This window comes from Polyodon spathula, chromosome 9 (assembly GCF_017654505.1).
Source record: "Polyodon spathula isolate WHYD16114869_AA chromosome 9, ASM1765450v1, whole genome shotgun sequence".
In the NCBI taxonomy this organism is placed as follows: domain Eukaryota; kingdom Metazoa; phylum Chordata; class Actinopteri; order Acipenseriformes; family Polyodontidae; genus Polyodon; species Polyodon spathula.
In genome coordinates this window covers 27,168,036-27,186,977 of record NC_054542.1, presented here as the reverse complement: position 1 = coordinate 27,186,977, position 18,942 = coordinate 27,168,036, and the positions used below count along the sequence as shown (strand labels likewise).

General features: G+C 41.8%; 1 protein-coding gene across 4 annotated transcripts in view; it reads right to left on the bottom strand.

The window, feature by feature from the left end:
• LOC121320580 (DDB1- and CUL4-associated factor 6-like) overlaps positions 1–18,942 on the bottom strand; it is a 60,088-nt gene that overhangs the window by 29,515 nt on the left and 11,631 nt on the right. For all 4 annotated transcript variants that reach the window (XM_041259033.1, XM_041259034.1, XM_041259035.1 and 1 more), the window contains exons 2-8: positions 14,514–14,575; positions 12,979–13,071; positions 11,158–11,343; positions 10,656–10,769; positions 9,649–9,784; positions 3,873–4,084; positions 1,685–1,778 (exon numbers count right to left, since the gene is read on the bottom strand). In XM_041259033.1, the coding sequence (XP_041114967.1) occupies positions 1,685–1,778; positions 3,873–4,084; positions 9,649–9,784; positions 10,656–10,769; positions 11,158–11,343; positions 12,979–13,071; positions 14,514–14,575 (897 nt within the window). The remainder of the gene's footprint in view (positions 1–1,684; positions 1,779–3,872; positions 4,085–9,648; positions 9,785–10,655; positions 10,770–11,157; positions 11,344–12,978; positions 13,072–14,513; positions 14,576–18,942) is intronic.

The window sequence follows — 18,942 nt, the reverse complement described above, 5'->3', positions numbered from 1 at the left end:
GCACTGTAGTAGACCTTAAAGGGTTTTATCTCCCTGTGCAAGAAAAGTACAATATTTCATCTCCAACAAAGAGCAAAGGCTGGAAATGCTAATGAGCTTTAATCAAATGCACTGGGAGAAAGATGCCTCTGTCACTAATTTATTTTGCTCTGAGAATATTTTTCAGATAGCACTTTAATAACTCCTGAAAAAAGACATTTTGAAAGACTGATTAAGAGGCTACTCATATTGAAAAGGGTGAAAAACAAATATAACAAATTCTGAAAATCGTTCCGTGAATGCTGTGCTTTTTCACTACTGTTTCTCTCATACTGGCTGTGAATAAAGTTCTTTTTAAACTAATATTCTTGAGTAATTAGATACTGTTTTCAGCCTTTACTACAGTTATATTTCTGATTTCAAGAAGACATAAACAGATACGATTCCTATTTTACATTGTGTGTGTGTCTATATATATATATATGTGTGAGACACACACACACACACACACACACACACATATATATATATATATATATATATATATATATATATATATATTTTTTTTTTTTTTTTGAGCAATGAATATTATAAAAGTACTCAAAAATTTTCCTATTTCATGTAATATCATTTTAGCTGCCAGCTGTTAATGTGGCACTTCAGAACATGACAGCGTACTTATTGGCCTTATTTCACTTTAGAGCTAATAGCCTTTCTATTGCTTTATTGTTGTACTCCTGTCTAGCAAGAACCACACCTGTTCTTGAGGGTGGAAGTGGGGCAGCTATGGGTTCACCCACCACAATCTGCTGTATGTCAGTGCTTGCTTCTTGGACTGGAGCCTGCTTTGAAAAAGCCTTTGAGAGGGATCTCCCTCTGTCACCAAAGAGAACACTATCACAAAGCAGCAACACAGATTAAGGGGACAAAAGCTTGCAGCATTGCCAAGCACTCAAGGCATAAGAACTGAGAGGAGACAGTCTGTCAGCTCAGAGGCCAAGCCTATCACTGTTGTGCAATTAAATCCTTCTGAATAATATTAAATCACCATGTCCCTCTCAAACAGACTGCATTTGTGCGAGAACCAGAAATAAATAAATCCTTAAATGAATCTTCCTTGATAGATATTTTTTTCATAAAAATGTGATCAAAAGGTTAAATAAAAAAATAATAAAATATAAAATCGATGCCAGTGTGCGAGGGGGTTGTGATTAGAAACGACTTGCAGCTGGTCCTTTGATCTTACTGAACAAAAAATAGTTTAAATGAGCAGTATTTTGAAGAAAACACTAATGCACATTTTCTGAAAGAAATTAAATTAGTAAAACAGAATAAACTTAACCAGCTCCTATTTGTAATTAAGTTTCTACACTTTATTCCAATATTAAAATGGTGATATTACCTTTGCACTTGTTCCAAGGTAGATGTATTCAACAGTTACCTGACCGCTGATAAATCCCCAAATAATGAAGCTTTATACAATATAGTGCTGAAATAGTGCTGTCAGAAACTGCTTGAGAAAGTTGAATGCAGTGATAAAAAAAACCTTGTTCATAAAAAAAATGAGTTAAGGTCGTACTGTCCCAAGCAGCAGCAGGATACATCTATTGGAAAATACTCCAAAATCAATTGAAATGAAGTCCCAGTTTTCAGATCCTGTCGTGGTAGTTTTTGTCTGTTTTGTTAGCGTCTTTCCCCTTCTTACCGTCTCTCTCTCGCTCGCTCTCCGGTCGTGCCCTCGGCCCAGTGTCTGACCAGTCCCCCCGCAGTCTGAGGCGTTTCACTGGAGGCTGTCGCAGCTACAAAAAACAAACCCATCTCCTGTCAGAGCTGACAAACAAATATCGTGCCAAGAATGCAGTTAATTCTTAGGTAAATAAAACTGGCAATGTCAGAATTAACATGCATAGAGGAAGTGCTCTTTCAGTTTGTCCCTGTAGTTATGATCGCAAAACATTTTTCCATCTGCCATTATAAACATTTCAGTGAAGACAAAGAGAGAATTCGCTCAAGATGTGGTTTGTTCGGCGTTGTGACTGTACAGTGCCTTTCGAAGCAGTTTTTTAATTGTGAATATATATATATATATATATATATATATATATATATATATATATATATATATATATATATATATTATATTTCAGGTTCATAGTGGTATTTTTACCATTATTCAACCTGTCATGCTCACATATTTCCTATATTAAATTAGTCTGACTATCAACACCTTTCCATAAAGGACACTGACCATAGCTGGCTGTTGGCATTCAGTCCCAGTACCACATTAGAATAGTGGCACAGTGTCATACTATGAAATATTTTTCTTTCTTATCTTTCATATTAGCGTTGTGTTTTTTTTTTGTTTTTTTAATCTGCAGTCTGTTACAGAAAGTCAATAGCTTTACATGCTCTAGTGAGTTTAATTGCTTCATTCCTTTTAAAGGTCTGTATCTAGGCATCACCTAAACTCACCACACTTCCTTTTATTTGTTTGTTCAAAGCATTAAATCAAAAGCACCAGTATTCTTCTTCAAGCTATTACAATACTCTTGTTTCAAAAAATATTTTAAAATATCTTATTTTATAACCTGTATTTTTGTATTAAAATATTATGTTGTAACCTGATGGATATTAACACATGCATGGTTTTATGCCACCACTGTTTAAGCAGTCCTGAGTACTAGCATGAAAGAGCCCCCTGTTGGACTTCAGGAAGCATAACCACACACAACCAGTGCAGATTTCCTGAGATATACTTTGAAGCCATGGGCTCAGACTCACTGGTTCACATTCTGCTATCAGTGACTCCACTGCTATTTCTGTGAACGCATGCCTATCACATGTTCTTGTTGCTGTTTTTGGAAAGGAATCTAAGATTAGTAAACAGAAAATACAGCGAACACAGCCAAGGGACACAGCATATGAGCCAGCAAATTTCTCCCCCTAAACATTTCAACAGCGCCAGCTGAAGACAAATCTACATCCCAACAAGCAAAACAAAAGCACAAGATGGACAGGACAGCACACATGCATGAAAATGAAGATCAGTAGAGAATTACCCCAACACAGACTAGTATTACACAGTACAGATAAGACACACAGAGATATTCGATTTTAAACATGACAACACTTACAAGAAGATATTTAAATAACACTCACAAAGGCAGTATTTATCAAATTGAGTTGAATAGAACAATACATGAAAATATTTTAACGGCTTTGTAAGTTATCTTGCAAGTCTGCACCTCCTTTTCACATACTACTTTTAGTGAGCGTGAGACCACAGAAAACAGTTTTTGCCACACACTGATCACAGGAATAATAACTTGATGATTGAGTATTTCCTATGCATTCTTCACATCAGTGTACACTGTCTCGACATTCCAGGCACAGAGGATATTTCTGAAAGACCGACGACAGCTGAGTAACCACAGAACAGCATTTCCTGCCAAAGTTCAGCCTGTCTACAGAGCCACAAGATGCTACTTTTCAAACAAGGACTGCACAAGGACTGGTAGAAATATCTGTTTGGATATCAGCAGATTTGGCCCAGGACCGATACACTGGAGTTAAAATAGCGGAAGGGCCTTTTTACAAGAATCATGGCTAATACCACCGTAATAAACATATGACTTTCAACAACGGAAATCTGTATGGTATTAATAAGTAGGATAAAAAGACCAAAAGACCTTCTGAAATTGATGACATTAATAAAACACTTCTTGTTGAAACATTGATCTAACTAGGTTTCCATACAGCTTTTATTTTAATCACACCTGCATATTTTCCTCTTTTACAGTCTGAAAACATTTTGAATTTCACTCCTTTCAAAACTAGAGATAAGCAGGTAGAGTAGTACCTTCTTCTGTCCTTGGTAAGTTCACTATACTGACCTCTTCCCTCCTCTCGTCTGAAGGGCCTTTCAACTCCTTGGCCTGGTCATCTTGGGGGTTAAACAGGTATATGTAATCTGACGAGTAACTAACGAGGATCTCCTGCCCATCATTACTGTAGCACAAAGATGTGACTCTGCAGGACTTGTTGGAGAGGTGATTGGGAACAAAGCGCACACACATCCCTGTGGTGCCTCTGCCCACGTAGTTGCCTACAATTTAAAAATAAATAAATAAATAAAACAGAGTTCCATAGTTTAGCCACGTCACCTCAAGTCTGTTAAACCATGTATTGCATCAAGAGTCACAGTAATATTAAAAAAACGTATCTGATGATATTGCACGGACAGCATGTGTAATTTACTCATGTAACATCAAAATAAGGGACAGCCTTTATTAGACTGACAGAACAAAGTAGATCACCAGGAACCACCAGATGCCCTTAAGAGAATGTGCTAAGCAATTTCCATACTATGTTTGGCAATTACGTAAGAATCTGAACATTTTCTGATTCGATAAACATGAACTCTTTCCGGTCCAATGTCGGACCCTGTCTGATATCTTCAAAAAGGCATAATTCACAGGTCCCTAGACGTTTTTTCTTTGAAAAAAGCAGAGAAAAGCTTTCAATGGCTGAGAGAAGCAAAAAAAAAAAAAAAAACAGGAGATGGATCTGAGCAATATGCATAGTACCAACACAGACATAACACACACACAACCAAGACAGCTGCTTCCGCATCCAGCACTCAAAGAAAACAGCGAACATTTGTCAAGCTTTTTGAGATGTTATAGGAATAAAATAATGACTTGGATAGCATTATTGAAGAGTTTAATGAGTAAGCGAGTGATCAGGAAATCGATTTATCAGTATGTATGACTGTCACAGAGACGGCCGAAGTGGGCTGCGTCAGAACCAGGAAAGGTAATGAAATACACAAAACACAGGACGGATGAAATGAAGTGATGAAGACGCCTGTTGGCGCCGGTTTAATACAAAATAAAAGGTTTACACAAACACGAAAAACACAGGACACGGCACTCTACGCCAAAATAAATAGACAAACGAAAACAGACTAAACTTAACAAAACGGTGCACGGACAGACACTGACAAACACGGTGAGCGGATACTTTCTCCTCTTATTATTATTATTACTACTACTACTGCTTATTTCCTCCGTCTCCAATCCCGTTCTCCGCTCACCGAACACCCAACCGCAGTATGTGACAACGTGCATCTATATATACTATTGTGCTGGGATTCAATTACCAATTAATTATTCACTTGAATCCCAGCACGTGAATTAATAAAGTGCAATTCCCCGTGCTCACATATTACTACATTTTACTTGCACGTGAAGTGCTGTGCAATCCTCGTGCCTAAATACACATATACATTTTTAACACTCGTGTTACACAGACCCGTTTATATCCCGTGTACCAATGTCTATACACCAACATTTAACACACCACACGCAACACATAACAGATAATATACACAGGGGCGGGCACTTTGTTACATATACCCCCTCCTGTGCAAAGCACACATGGCCTCAATGGCCACCTCCCCCCTTAAAAGCCCAAAAGTCCCGCCCAAAGTCCTTGGCCAGGACCAGAGGCTTCCAGGGGCCCACAGGTCGTAATGCTGTCAGCAGGGTAGCATTCTCCTGCCAGGGTAGTCCTAGCAGCGGAAAGGCTGCTTGGGGTGTGGTCTCCTGACCTTCCCCCTCCTTCGGCGCCGGCAGCTCCCCTTGGTGGGGCTTCAACCACCGTTCTTCCTGCAGGGAAGAAACTGCAGAGGGAGCAGGTCTCCGGACCTCCCCCACGATCTCCGGCGGAGAAACTGCTGCTGGGGTTGGCGGTCTCCAGACCTCCTCCCCCTCCTCCGGCAGCGAAACTGCTGCTGGGGTTGGCGGTCTCCAGACCTCCTCCCCCTCCTCCGGCAGCGAAACTGCTGCTGGGGTTGGCGGTCTCCAGACCTCCTCCCCCTCCTCCGGCAGCGAAACTGCTGCTGGGGTTGGCGGTCTCCAGACCTCCTCCCCCTCCTCCGGCAGCGAAACTGCTGCTGGGGTTGGCGGTCTCCAGACCTCCTCCCCCTCCTCCGGCAGCGAAACTGCTGCTGGGGTTGGCGGTCTCCAGACCTCCTCCCCCTTCTTCGTGGCCGGCAGCTCCCCTTCGTGGGGTTCCGGCCACAGTACTTCCGGCTGTGATGCGGAGCGGCGGGCAACCCCAGGCGATGCAGAGCGGCGGGCAACCCCAGGCGATGCAGAGCGGCGGGCAACCCCAGGCGATGCAGAGCGGCGGGCAGGCGATGCAACCCCAGGCGATGCAGAGCGGCGGGCAACCCCAGGCGATGCAGAGCGGCGGGCAACCCCAGGCGATGCAGAGCGGCGGGCAACCCCAGGCGATGCAGAGCGGCGGGCAACCCCAGGCGATGCAGAGCGGCGGGCAACCCCAGGCGATGCAGAGCGGCGGGCAACCCCAGGCGATGCGGAGCGGCGGGCGACCCCAGGCGATGCAGAGCGGCGGGCAACCCCAGGCGATGCAGAGCGGCGGGCAACCCCAGGCGATGCAGAGCGGCGGGCAACCCCAGGCGATGCAGAGGCATCCTTGGGCGAAGCGAGGCTGGCATCCTTGGGCGAAGCGAGGCTGGCATCCTTGGGCGAAGCGAGGCTGGCATCCTTGGGCGAAGCGAGGCTGGCATCCTTGGGCGAAGCGAGGCTGGCATCCTTGGGCGAAGCGAGGCTGGCATCCTTGGGCGAAGCGAGGCTGGCATCCTTGGGCGAAGCGAGGCTGGCATCCTTGGGCGAAGCGAGGCTGGCATCCTTGGGCGAAGCGAGGCTGGCAGTCAGGACAAGCTGGGGTGCGGGTGTTGGCCCTCTTTTCGGCCACTGCAGCCGGGAGGTTCTTCCCCGTGCTTCCCTCAGCAGCCTATGCAAGGGCTGCTGAGGACCGCCAGCATCTAGTCCTGGTCCTTCTGGTGAAGGGAGAGGCAGCTCCTGCTCCTCTCCCCCTGATGGAGGTGGAGGCAGAGGAAGCTCCAGCTCCTCTCCTCGTGATGGTGGGGGAAGTGATACCAGCAGGCATTCACCCTCTGCTGGTGGGGGAAGTGATACCAGCAGGCATTCACCCTCTGCTGGTGGGGGAAGTGATACCAGCAGGCATTCACCCTCTGCTGGTGGACAGGGACCCAGCAGGCATTCACCCTCTGCTGGTGGACAGGGACCCAGCAGGCATTCACCCTCTGCTGGTGGGGGAAGTGATACCAGCAGGCATTCACCCTCTGCTGGTGGGGGAAGTGATACCAGCAGGCATTCACCCTCTGCTGGTGGACAGGGACCCAGCAGGCATTCACCCTCTGCTGGTGGACAGGGACCCAGCAGGCATTCACCCTCCCTCTGCTGGTGGCGGAGGCAGAGGCAGCTCCTGCTGCTCTGCTCCTGCCGGTGGAGGTGGCGGAGGCAGAGGCAGCTCCTGCTGCTCTGCTCCTGCCGGTGGAGGTGGCGGAGGCAGAGGCAGCTCCTGCTGCTCTCCCCCTGCCGGTGGAGGTGGCGGAGGCAGAGGCAGCTCCTGCTGCTCTCCCCCTGCCGGTGGAGGTGGCGGAGGCAGAGGCAGCTCCTGCTGCTCTCCCCCTGCCGGTGGAGGTGGCGGAGGCAGAGGCAGCTCCTGCTGCTCTCCCCCTGCCGGTGGAGGTGGCGGAGGCAGAGGCAGCTCCTGCTGCTCTGCCCCTGCCGGTGGAGGTGGCGGAGGCAGAGGCAGCTCCTGCTGCTCTCCCCCTGCCGGTGGAGGTGGCGGAGGCAGCTCCTGCTGCTCTGCTCCTGCCCATGGAGGTAGGAGCGGCGTGTAGTCTCCTGGTGGTGGAGGTGGGAGCGGTGTGTAGTCTCCCCTTGATACAGGGGACTGGTGCGGCTCTCCCTCACTTGCAGGGGACTGGTGCGGCTCTTCCTCCCTTGCAGGAGACTGGTGCGGCTGTGGAGACAGCGGTGGGACCTCTGCCTTCCTCTTCCCTTTTCCCCTTCTCTGCCACCTCCTCACCTTCCTCTCCTGCGGCAGTTCCTCCTCTCCCTCCTGGTAGGGGCAGCGGAAGGGACAATTGGCAAAGAGATGGTCCTGGTTGCAGAGGAGGCACCCCGGCAAGGACTGGTTACATCGCCGGGGATGTCTGGCCCTTAGGCGGCACTCCTCCTCCCTGTCCCTCACCTCTTTATCGTCTTTCCTGCTTCTCCCCATTTCTTTCTTTTTTTTTTTTTTTTGTAATCCAAAGACGCCCCCTTTTTTTTTTTTTTTTTTTTTTCTCTCCCACACAAAAAAAAACCTCTCCTGGTCTGACGCTTGGAGGCGCTGTTAAATCCCACGCAGGACACCACGTGTCACAGAGACGGCCGAAGTGGGCGGCGTCAGAACCAGGAAAGGTAATGAAATACACAAAACACAGGACGGATGAAATGAAGTGATGAAGACGCCTGTTGGCGCCGGTTTAATACAAAATAAAAGGTTTACACAAACACGAAAAACACAGGACACGGCACTCTACGCCAAAATAAATAGACAAACAAAAACAGACTAAACTTAACAAAACGGTGCACGCACAGACACTGACAAACACGGTGAGCGGATACTTTCTCCTCTTATTATTATTATTACTATTACCACTACTGCTTATTTCCTCCGTCTCCAATCCCGTTCTCCGCTCACCGAACACCCAACCGCAGTATGTGACAACGTGCATCTATATATACTATTGTGCTGGGATTCAATTACCAATTAATTATTCACTTGAATCCCAGCACGTGAATTAATAAAGTGCAATTCCCCGTGCTCACATATTACTACATTTTACTTGCACGTGAAGTGCTGTGCAATCCTCGTGCCTAAATACACATATACATTTTTAAACACTCGTGTTACACAGACCCGTTTATATCCCGTGTACCAATGTCTATACACCAACATTTAAACACACCACACGCAACACATAACAGATAATATACACAGGGGCGGGCACTTTGCCACAGTATGTATGACTCAGAAGAGGTATGTGAGAAATACAGCGAACAAGGTGTGGGGCAGGGCTGGAGATGCAGTGCTGAGTTGCATGTTGCCTTTTAAACTTGTTTTAGTTTGAATAAAACAACTTTATTCAATTTAAACAACGAGTGTTGTGCAATGTTATTTTTTATATAAAATAAAAGTAGATGTGACGAGCCTAACAGGTACAGAATTAATGGACCGCAAAGGGTTAAGCTTCCCTGACATGGAGTATAGGTAGAACTATGACAAGTAGTTAATGTAAATGTGATCTATAGTATGCATGTTACAGGCACCTCCACTTAGCTCTGTCATCAGAGGATATGCATCACCCATAGGGGACACTTACTGAAACCATTACAGACAATGTAAAGCGGTAGCTTATATAACCTCTCTGTTTCCCTTAATTATTCATAAACACATCTTTAAATTCTGTGCTACTGACACTCGCTTTTAGCCAGAAAGTCAAAGAACTTGAACTCTAACAAAGAATGACCTGGACATGTCCCAGGTATTAACATACCAGAATAGAGTAAGGGAACACCATATCATTTCAAAGGTAAAACATACATCAATAAAACATAAATATACATCCTGTTAAAATCCTACAGCAGTCAATGAACAGCATCGGTTTTGATAGTAAATTCCCTATAAGTAATAGGTGCAAATGCTAAAAGCACCAGCAAACTGATTTTTTTTGGGAAAGAATGATGAATGTCAGTGGGTTCAGGATTTCACACTTCCACTTACCTGTAGCTCTCGTTCCCAACATTCTTCTATCATAGATTCTAACAGAGCTATCTGAGCAGCCGACTGCCAGGTAATAGGGGACCAAGGGACATATAGAGATCGAGGTAGCAGCACGGCGACAGTTAATAAGAATATCCTGTCAAAAACAGAAAAAGGGTTCAAATTGATTTAAAGGAAGCCAGAGAAAAGTGAGGAAGAAAAACTGGGTATATAGGTTCTCAGTGTCAAACGGCAGAAGCAATGCAAATGTATGCTTATGTGTAAAGGGAGACTGGCTATACAGTACCATTGTCAACTTAACTAAGCCATCATACTTCTTGTTTATATGCACTTTATTATTCATCACATCCTGGTGGCTTTTTAAAACTCAGTAAGCACCCCTGTACCCTCAACAGTGATCTCAAACAGAACTTCTCTCAAAGTGCAGCTACTACACCAATGTGTAACCATTAGCCTACAGTATCAGCTTGTAACACTCTAGTCCTATGGATGTATACAAATACCCAATAGGACAAATATGGTATTTGTTCAGGATCTAGTTTTTCCAGATTAGGGAAAAAAAAATAAAAAACAACATATCCTGATATATAAAATGAGTCTTCTGCATCTGACGCCATAACTGCCAACCATTATGAAACTATAGCTGCATGAACCAATTATCAAATCTATAACCTATCAATTGTATCTTACAGATTAATAGATTAGGATAAATATTAATTACTAGTTGTATGCATGTGATGTACCATACTATACAAAATTACAAAATACATTTTGTATGACAACACATTACATTTTGAGGCTACAGATGTGGACAACAACTAAAACAGTACTGTATCATGCATAAATGTGTTTAACAGTTTAACAGCCTGCATTAAATTCAATAAATAAATCTTAAATTGGTCCCGAAATGAATATCTTCTATAATAAACCTTGGATTGACCTCAACACTGATGAATTCATTCACATTCATCACAAAGCGATAAGATATTATTCAAAGTCTTTCTTACATCTTTACAATCTTCTTTTGTGCAACTGGTTTTCATTCTGACATCAAACCACCGAACTGTACCATCCTCCCCACAGGACAAAAAGGTGTAGGGATCATTCGGTACTGTCATGATCTGCAAAGACAGAGGAAACTGACAGTGTCAAAATTCAGAACCACTGGTATTTTCAGGTAAAATGAAAAAAGATAAAAAACAAACTTGATAATGCACAAACCTTTCAGTTTTCAGAAAACTGTATTACTTTGGTATAGAAAGCATGTATAGGTAATTGTGGGTTGTCAAGGCGCGCCATAATAATAATTGTCAAAATGAGCCATGTCTCCAACTTAGGTGTTCTAAAACTAATCCGTTCTGTTCAGTTCCTAATAATTCAAAATGAATTGGCCAACATGAACACGCATCTTGGTCAACAACAACAGCTACAGCTACAGCATGAAATATAAGTTCACACTGTACAGGCCGTGAAGTCCAACAATAGTGAAGCTGTCACCTACTCTCTTACCTCGTAGGCTGTCCCGTAGTGGCAGGTGAACTGGCACTGTCTGTTGATCTCTGGGCTCTTCTCTGTGTTGGTGTAAAATATGATCCCATCTCCAGAGCAGGAAACAATCTGTTGATCATTGGTGTGGGGCAAAAACTTGGCGCTAAAAATGTTAGCCCTGTGCCCTGATCGGATGGTTGCTTTAACCTATAACAAGAACCAACAGATTTAAAACAAGTGTTTGATAGAGTTCACCCACATACCTTGTTATTTTACAGTCTTTTTAAGTTTCTATTGTTCCCCTTTTGAAGCTGAATTCTGTCTTTCATTTAGTTTAAAAGTAAAACAACCGCAGTTCACCTTTACATTATCACAGGTTCATCTTAAACATCCCAGTGGAACAGGGAGTTCGGGCACAAACAATAACGATAGCTAACAGACACTGACACATTGGGCAGGTGTTCAGCTACGTGATGTAACTTTTACAGGCTGTTAGTCATGGCCAGGCTTCAGAAAGGAACAAGCAAATATAATAACCTTCAAGTTTTTCAGATCTGCCTTCCTGAACTCTAACCAAACATGGACTGTTGTTCCATAACAAGCTATGCTAATCCATAAGCGTTTCTAGGTGAATTCAATATATAAAGATAATCTCTGTGATCAGTTTGCATTTCTTAGACATTTAACCCTAAAGATGCTGAATGTCATCTTAGAAGAATGTACAAGATAGGCGCCCATGGCCAGTGAAGGATCTAAAGGGTTTAAGTGGCAGTGTGTGATTTTGAGATGACTTAACAATGCTTTACTTGTATTCTATCAACTGTCCTTTGGATGAGATGTTAAACAAGTTCTTGTCTGACATCAATTGTGAAGAACAGCTGGGGTGTTTATGCTGGTCTGGTGTAACAGGGATAGGATATCTCTGGAAATGAGATCTAGCATCTCATGACACCAGCAAGGAATGTGTGTTGATTTATATTCAAGAATCAGTAACTGTGTACCACCCTGTTTGAAGGTTAACATTATTCATTTTGACATTAGGGGTGTACAGTGTACCAAGATATAATAAATAATGAAGCTTACTGAAAAATAAATCAAATTTAATATTTTCATAAAACAATACAGTTAAAACATTTAGTTAAATACTATGACGTTTTGGGTTTTTATTTTTGTTTTATACCTCATTGTTTAAGCTAACAGAGTTTTTTTTAAACCTAAATTAAAATATCTCAATTCAGGAAATGACTGTCCTTATACGTGGCATATCTGTCAAAACTTAAATTATGATTCAAAAGTTGGGTACAATAGACTTCTGTTTTTTAGTAGACAAAGTATGATTCAACTTACCAGAAGCACCGTCAATTGATGCATCTTATTTGTATTCAACACTATTTATCTCTCCACAACTCACCCCTCTATGACGTCCATAGCTAATTTCTGCATTTCTAATGTTCTAATTGTGTTTGTATTCAACCTGGAGAAACTAAACACACAAACTCTCTTTTGCAGGATTTATGTATCCCATCCCTGTACTCCCTGTACTCCCATTGGAGGAGACAAAGCATATCAGAAAGAGAATAACTGCAATTCAATCAGGCAGCAAACTGCGACTGACAAAGTAAACCCTCAGAGAAAAACACAGACCCCCTCAGGGTCTGACTTGATCAACCTATAACTTTGCAACATCCTAAATGCATCACTAACCTATCCATTACATATAAAAACAATCGTTTTGGATTCCCTGGTACTGTAAGATGCTCTACAATACCCCAGCTGTGGCTTAAAATGGTTAAAAAAAATCATTGTGATTTAAAAACACATATAATAATCAGACTCACTTACCTTCCTGTTGTAGGGGTTAGTTATTACTAAATTGGTATCATCAGATCCTGATAAAATATATTCTCCCGTACCATTCCAGCATATTGTATTTACCTGTTGCAAAACAGAATACAATACTGCTCTCAGCACTAGAAGAATCTCAAAAATGAGTCTCCAGTGATAACAAAGGGCTGTGTTCAAATCCCAGCTCAATCACAATGAAGAGGAAAGAGAAGACAAAAGTGTTTACTGTTTATAGAAGTTCTTCAAAGCTTATCAGATCACAGGACATAAATCTTGTTTTAGAAACTGAAGCCTTGAGTAAAATAGGCTTAAAACTATTATTTCGGCTGTCAAGTTATCCACATTGATTGTATTAGCCAAACCTTTGTCTACTTGACTTACAGTACGTTAGTTTCTTATAGTTTTAGATCTGAACAGCTTTCAAATGCTGTAATGTATGTTTTTTTTTTTTTTGGTGTGTGTTTATTTATTTATTTTTATTCCAGTACTTTCATTAATACATCAGTGAATGAACTTGCTCCAACAACACAGATTTTTGATTGTTCTGTTTCTTTAGAGCTGCATAATTAATGCCAGGTCCAGATGTTACAAATGAGTACTTTCTAACTTGCTCAATGGACATAATGATGACAAGTTGGCTCATCACAGTTCTTAAGACAGCTCTGTCTTGCATGTTTTATTTTCAGACACTTGTACAACTATGTTCGTAAATAACAAATGCCAAAATTAGAGCAATCTGTAAATCACAATGAGCTACATCCACCATATTTGCATGTCATATTTAAGCATTAACGTCAGGCGCAGTGGTCAGAACTGCAGAGACAGGGACAGGTTCCACTTTTGTTGGTCATTTCAGGATATGGCTTATGGTTAAGTGGACATCCTGAACGAAGAACACCTTGAGCACTGTGCTTGGATGCGAGAATGTGAACCATCCTAACTGAAGCAGGCACTTTCTAATAGATGCCTGGTCTAGGCCCTCCGATTTGTTCTTTGTTGTAACAGCTATGGCATCAGGTGGCCTGAAGAAGGTGCAGTACAAGCATTACAAGTAAGCAGGACAGAACACGCACAGCAATTATAAGCCTGGGAAGACAAATCCTCAAATAAACACCAGTAGCAGCAGCTCATCAGTTCAAAGTCTTTCAGACAGCAGACCGGATAGCAAAGGAGGTGCTGCACTGGGAGTCAAGTTCAGAAGCCATATTCAGTTAGTGCTGACTTAAGTGTGCTTTCTCAGTTTGAAAAATGATTTACTTAAGTAAGCACTAACACGCATATATATGCTGTTTATATGACCGTGGAACTTGCTTTATGGCATCAATGTTATTTTAAGTAAAAAATAATCAAATTAAAATAATCTATTAGGTTCAATTGTAATAAAGAAAACTTTAAAAACAGCATGATTACAACTCAAAGGCAAACACAGTCACTTAAGGTACAACCACAAAAATGACACAGCAAGTCTTCCAAGTCTTCAGTGAATGTGCTTCACTGGTTGAAATGCAGGGTAAATGCTTTTGGATACTTACACAGCCATCATGCACAGACAGCGTTGTTTCAAGTTTCAGTCTTTGGACAAATTCACTTCTTCCTAGGTGGATTAAAAAATAATAATTCAGACCTCAAATACTGTAAAGTCTCTTCTTGCAGTTTAAATGCAAGAACATTGGAACGCTTTCTAAAAACTCTGTGTAATTCTAATATACTGTGCTTCAGTTAATTGGCTCAGCAACTCATTACTGTATTAGGGGACCTCCCCAACCACACCGAAGTTACACTGCAGGAAGTACCATCTAATGACTTCCAACAGCATGCTACTGTGCATCAAGTCTGTTGTTTACCCACTGCATCACAGTACTAAAAAGCAGGGCACACCATTTTAGAAGTCTCTCTAAACAGCAATTGTGATACACAAAATAATACTACAGATGTAGTACGGTCTTATTTGTCAAGTAGTCAGAAACATATAATGGATTTCAGCTCTGGAGGCCTTTGTTAAATCAGAGGCCCCATATGTACAACAGACAAATCAAAAAACCACCAGAGAATTGAACACAATGGGCAACGAGAGATACCAAAAGACTGGATGACAGGGTACGTTTTACTGTATGTGTAGAGCAATGTGGATGAGCCACTTAGGGGTAGGTGTACTAAGATGGGCCAGTCGCAGTGCAAACATACCGCAATTTGCATTCTTGTTGCAACACTTAGTGAAAATGTTGTCGTATGTACTAAGAGAAAATATGTTAATGAAGACAGCTGCAATATACAAATTTAAAAGAATACATCAGCACTACATGAAAGATAAAACATAAACTATCCCACCGTGCTGTTTCCAAATGTATTTGGTCATTGTATAATAATCCATATGTACCCAAACACCTGCATAATGCCACACTGCTATGTTCAAAATCACTGTTCTCGAGCATCTCTTCTGAGCCAAAAAACATGACTTCCGCATGTACCCTCACATGTACTTGGAAACATACCGGCACATGTCCAATGAAGCGTTGTATTAGCTACATTACCTCCGTGTGGAAACCCACTAGTCTGTGTGAAAAAAAAAAAAAAAAAACATGGTCTGTCTAATTTTCCATAAGAAAGGAACTTGTACCCTTTAATTTTGTGAGTAGACATCTTTCACACTATACATGTTTCCTTTGCATGGTTGTGGGTTAAAAAAAAACCAAGACGGAGTTGTTCTCATTTCCAACTATAGCAGCACTGTGTTATTTCAATATACTTTCCCAAAGTCTTAGATATAGCTCCAGCTGATTCTGAATGTTTGCAGAATGGACACGTAGCAAATAAACTAGCAAATGAGATTTGGAAACATTGTATTTCCTTTCGGAATTAGGTCTTTGAAGATGATCCGACCTAAAAAAATAAATACTACATTTTTTCATTTGCTGACACAACGCATGCACATACACACCGTTGAGTGGGAAAGTTGAATTCGGCCACAAATTCCATCTCCCTATCAGTTTCTGAACAATCTGATGTTGAAATATTGTCTGGCATTATTTCAGACGTTTCCTGTGTTGCTGAAGAAAATTTGAATTTAAACTGTTAATGACACAAACTCGATATGGCAGTGGAACGGTATGCTTTTTTGTCCGTTTGTAGATTTTTGCTTGCCATCACAGTTGCCAAGTCCGCTTATAATAAGTCGCTTTAATCTTGTGAGAGTTGCGGGTTGCGTGATTGACTGGTGTCAATGTATATGCACGTCATTAGAATTTTAGAATAGGTGAGGGTACATGCCTATAAGTCAAATGTATACTGTCAGTTTTTATTTAAGTTAGTCAGTGGTGCAGTGCTAAATTGTGCACAATTACAAACCACCTGCACATTAATAGGTGTGTTTCCTATTCTTATAGATGCTCAGAATGAGCTGGAGGAGTTAGCTGCACATGTGTGCAGTCTATTACTCCCTTGTATTTAGTGAAAAAGAAGTATTTCGCTGTTCGCCTCAAAAATGCATTGAGCACAACTGGCAATGCATGAGAAAAGGCAGACTGGGAAATGCCAGCAACAATTGCAACAGTTTAAAACATGCTTTCAAAAGTTCTTAAAAAAATAATGCAATTGCAAGTGTCACAATTGTCTGCAGCTTTCATACAACTCATATAATAGTTGAGAACCCTGATTTGCAATACCTCCACCCTCTTTTTGCAAATTTATGCAGGAACTCCCATAACTACATATTCATCTGAGGTTGAACCGAAAACAAAAAGTGCCTCCGCAAAGCATTCTCTTAAAAATCGCACATACCACTGCACCAGTTTAGTACATTTCACACAAGACTTCCGACTCCTTTGCAAGTGGTTTGCGACAGGCGCAACACTTTAGTAAACCTACCAGAGTGACAAAATTTTACTTTATTCCATAAACTGGGGGTTGAGCACAAAAAACTAAATACAATTTAAAACAGTAAAAAACTGCACAATGCACAAAGAGGCTGGTTATATAGGAAAGTATCTAATTTTGAATCTTCAATATACATTGCAGAAGTGCAGTACTGTGGGGTGGAGGAGCAAGGCAATAGTGCATCAGGTTGAAACTTGTAATGGCCTTTGGGGAAACAGTAGTTCAGAAGAAGCTTCCTCATTGCACTTACATCGGTAATGACATGGGTAACCCATTTAATCCTCCTTGAGCCCAACAGTTATATATAACACACCCACTTTTCACCTGTCAAAAGAAGTGAGCAACATACAGCACTCCAGTCAAGAACACAGTGCAGCAGAAGGCTTTCAAGATTTACATTGTTCATTCTTCACAACTTGCTATGCTTAAATTATGTGAAACTTTAGGGTTGCACAAAGAGCTGGAAACATAGTGTAATCAACCCTTGGTCCAGGAACCACCTGTGGTTGGTGAGTTTCTAGTTCCATACAGTTAAATTCTGGGTAATTCTCTAAACACCCACATACAGTAGAACAGGGAGTGACATTTTCGAAATAGGGATATCAGTTCTTAGTTGTGCCTTGCTTGTATTCATAGGAAGCAACAGGGACTCCGAATGTGCAATATTGCATTGCCTGTCCACCTGCCAAAAGAATTAGCCTAAACAGATTGGTTAACAGAAGGTTAGGTTGAAGAAAGTATTGTACAACCCCTATAAAACATTGTTAAAAAAGGCAGTTTTATATTAATTAAACAGAAAAAAAGCAACATCATTTATCAATGAATACAAGATGACACTTTCTCCAAACATATACGTGCTGTAGTAAACTTTGACGGACTGTATTAGTCTGTTGCTTGTCCTCTCTGTAAATAAGTAAAATGGTTGCCACCATTTGCTCACATGGACTGTGTCCACAATAATCAAAGTGTATCTCCCCAAAAAACATGAACTAAATATTTACAGCAGACCAACTACCAGGCAGCTGGAGTATGTCATCAACATGTACAGCTTGTATTATGCTTCATTACTGTACTGTAAAATTGACAAAATGTTTACGGACAGATACTATAGGACAGTCCAATACAGTATAGAAAAACAGATAAAATGATGCAGTGGATATGTAAGGCGTTGATAAGTTCCCTAACTGTAAACTGTTCCTTCGCATTTGGTTTTTCATATAAACTGAAGACTGTGAGAGACCCCATAAAAGAAAGCAGTATCGTGTGTGTTTTTTCTTTGCTTGTCTGTGTGTAATAGTCTTGTTTCTTACACTACACTAGAAGACTAACACGATTCTGGAGCTGTCACCGAGGGCCAGCACTAAAGCCGGAACAGTACCGCTACTGTCACAACTATAACCTGCATCACCCACCACAAGCACTACTGCACCCACCATTGACTGGTGACCGTGCGTGTATAACCGTGGGGTGGATTCGTCTTGGGTTATTATTATTGTTTGGGCCTGCAAACCCGTTATTGGTTATTATTGTTATTGTTATTGGTCACTAGACCTGTATAGAACAAAATAATAAAGCTCTCTTTTCTAAGCTGAATTAAACCTCTCTGTCTGTTCATTACAGCACTGCATCACCCCTGCACCTGCATCCACTAAAAAAATTAAAAATTGCTGGCAAGCTGTGAAAATGTGATTTAGTAAACAGTACCGCTATGAAATGTAACTTTTTATGACTTCTGTACGCACTTGGCTCTTCTTTTCTCGCACCAGCATCTTGAAATCTGGCTGTGTATCCTCAGCTGTGGCTACCACCAAGTGTTCATCTGTAAGCCTTGATCTGTGTTTTGATTTCTTAAGGGTCATTCTCGAGAAGAGCTGCTCGCAAATGTCAGTGCTTCCAAATAAACTCAGGGCTTGTGAAAAACTTCTGCCAATTTGGTGAACTCGTTGACTGGAACATACTAATAGAAATGTTGCTGTGGCGCTTTGTTGATCTTATCTTTGAGATGCTGTTTGCACTGAAAATTGATCGGCTCCTTTTGAATATCTGACGGGGCTGTTGTTACATGTTGTTTCTGTGGTTGTGTTGTTC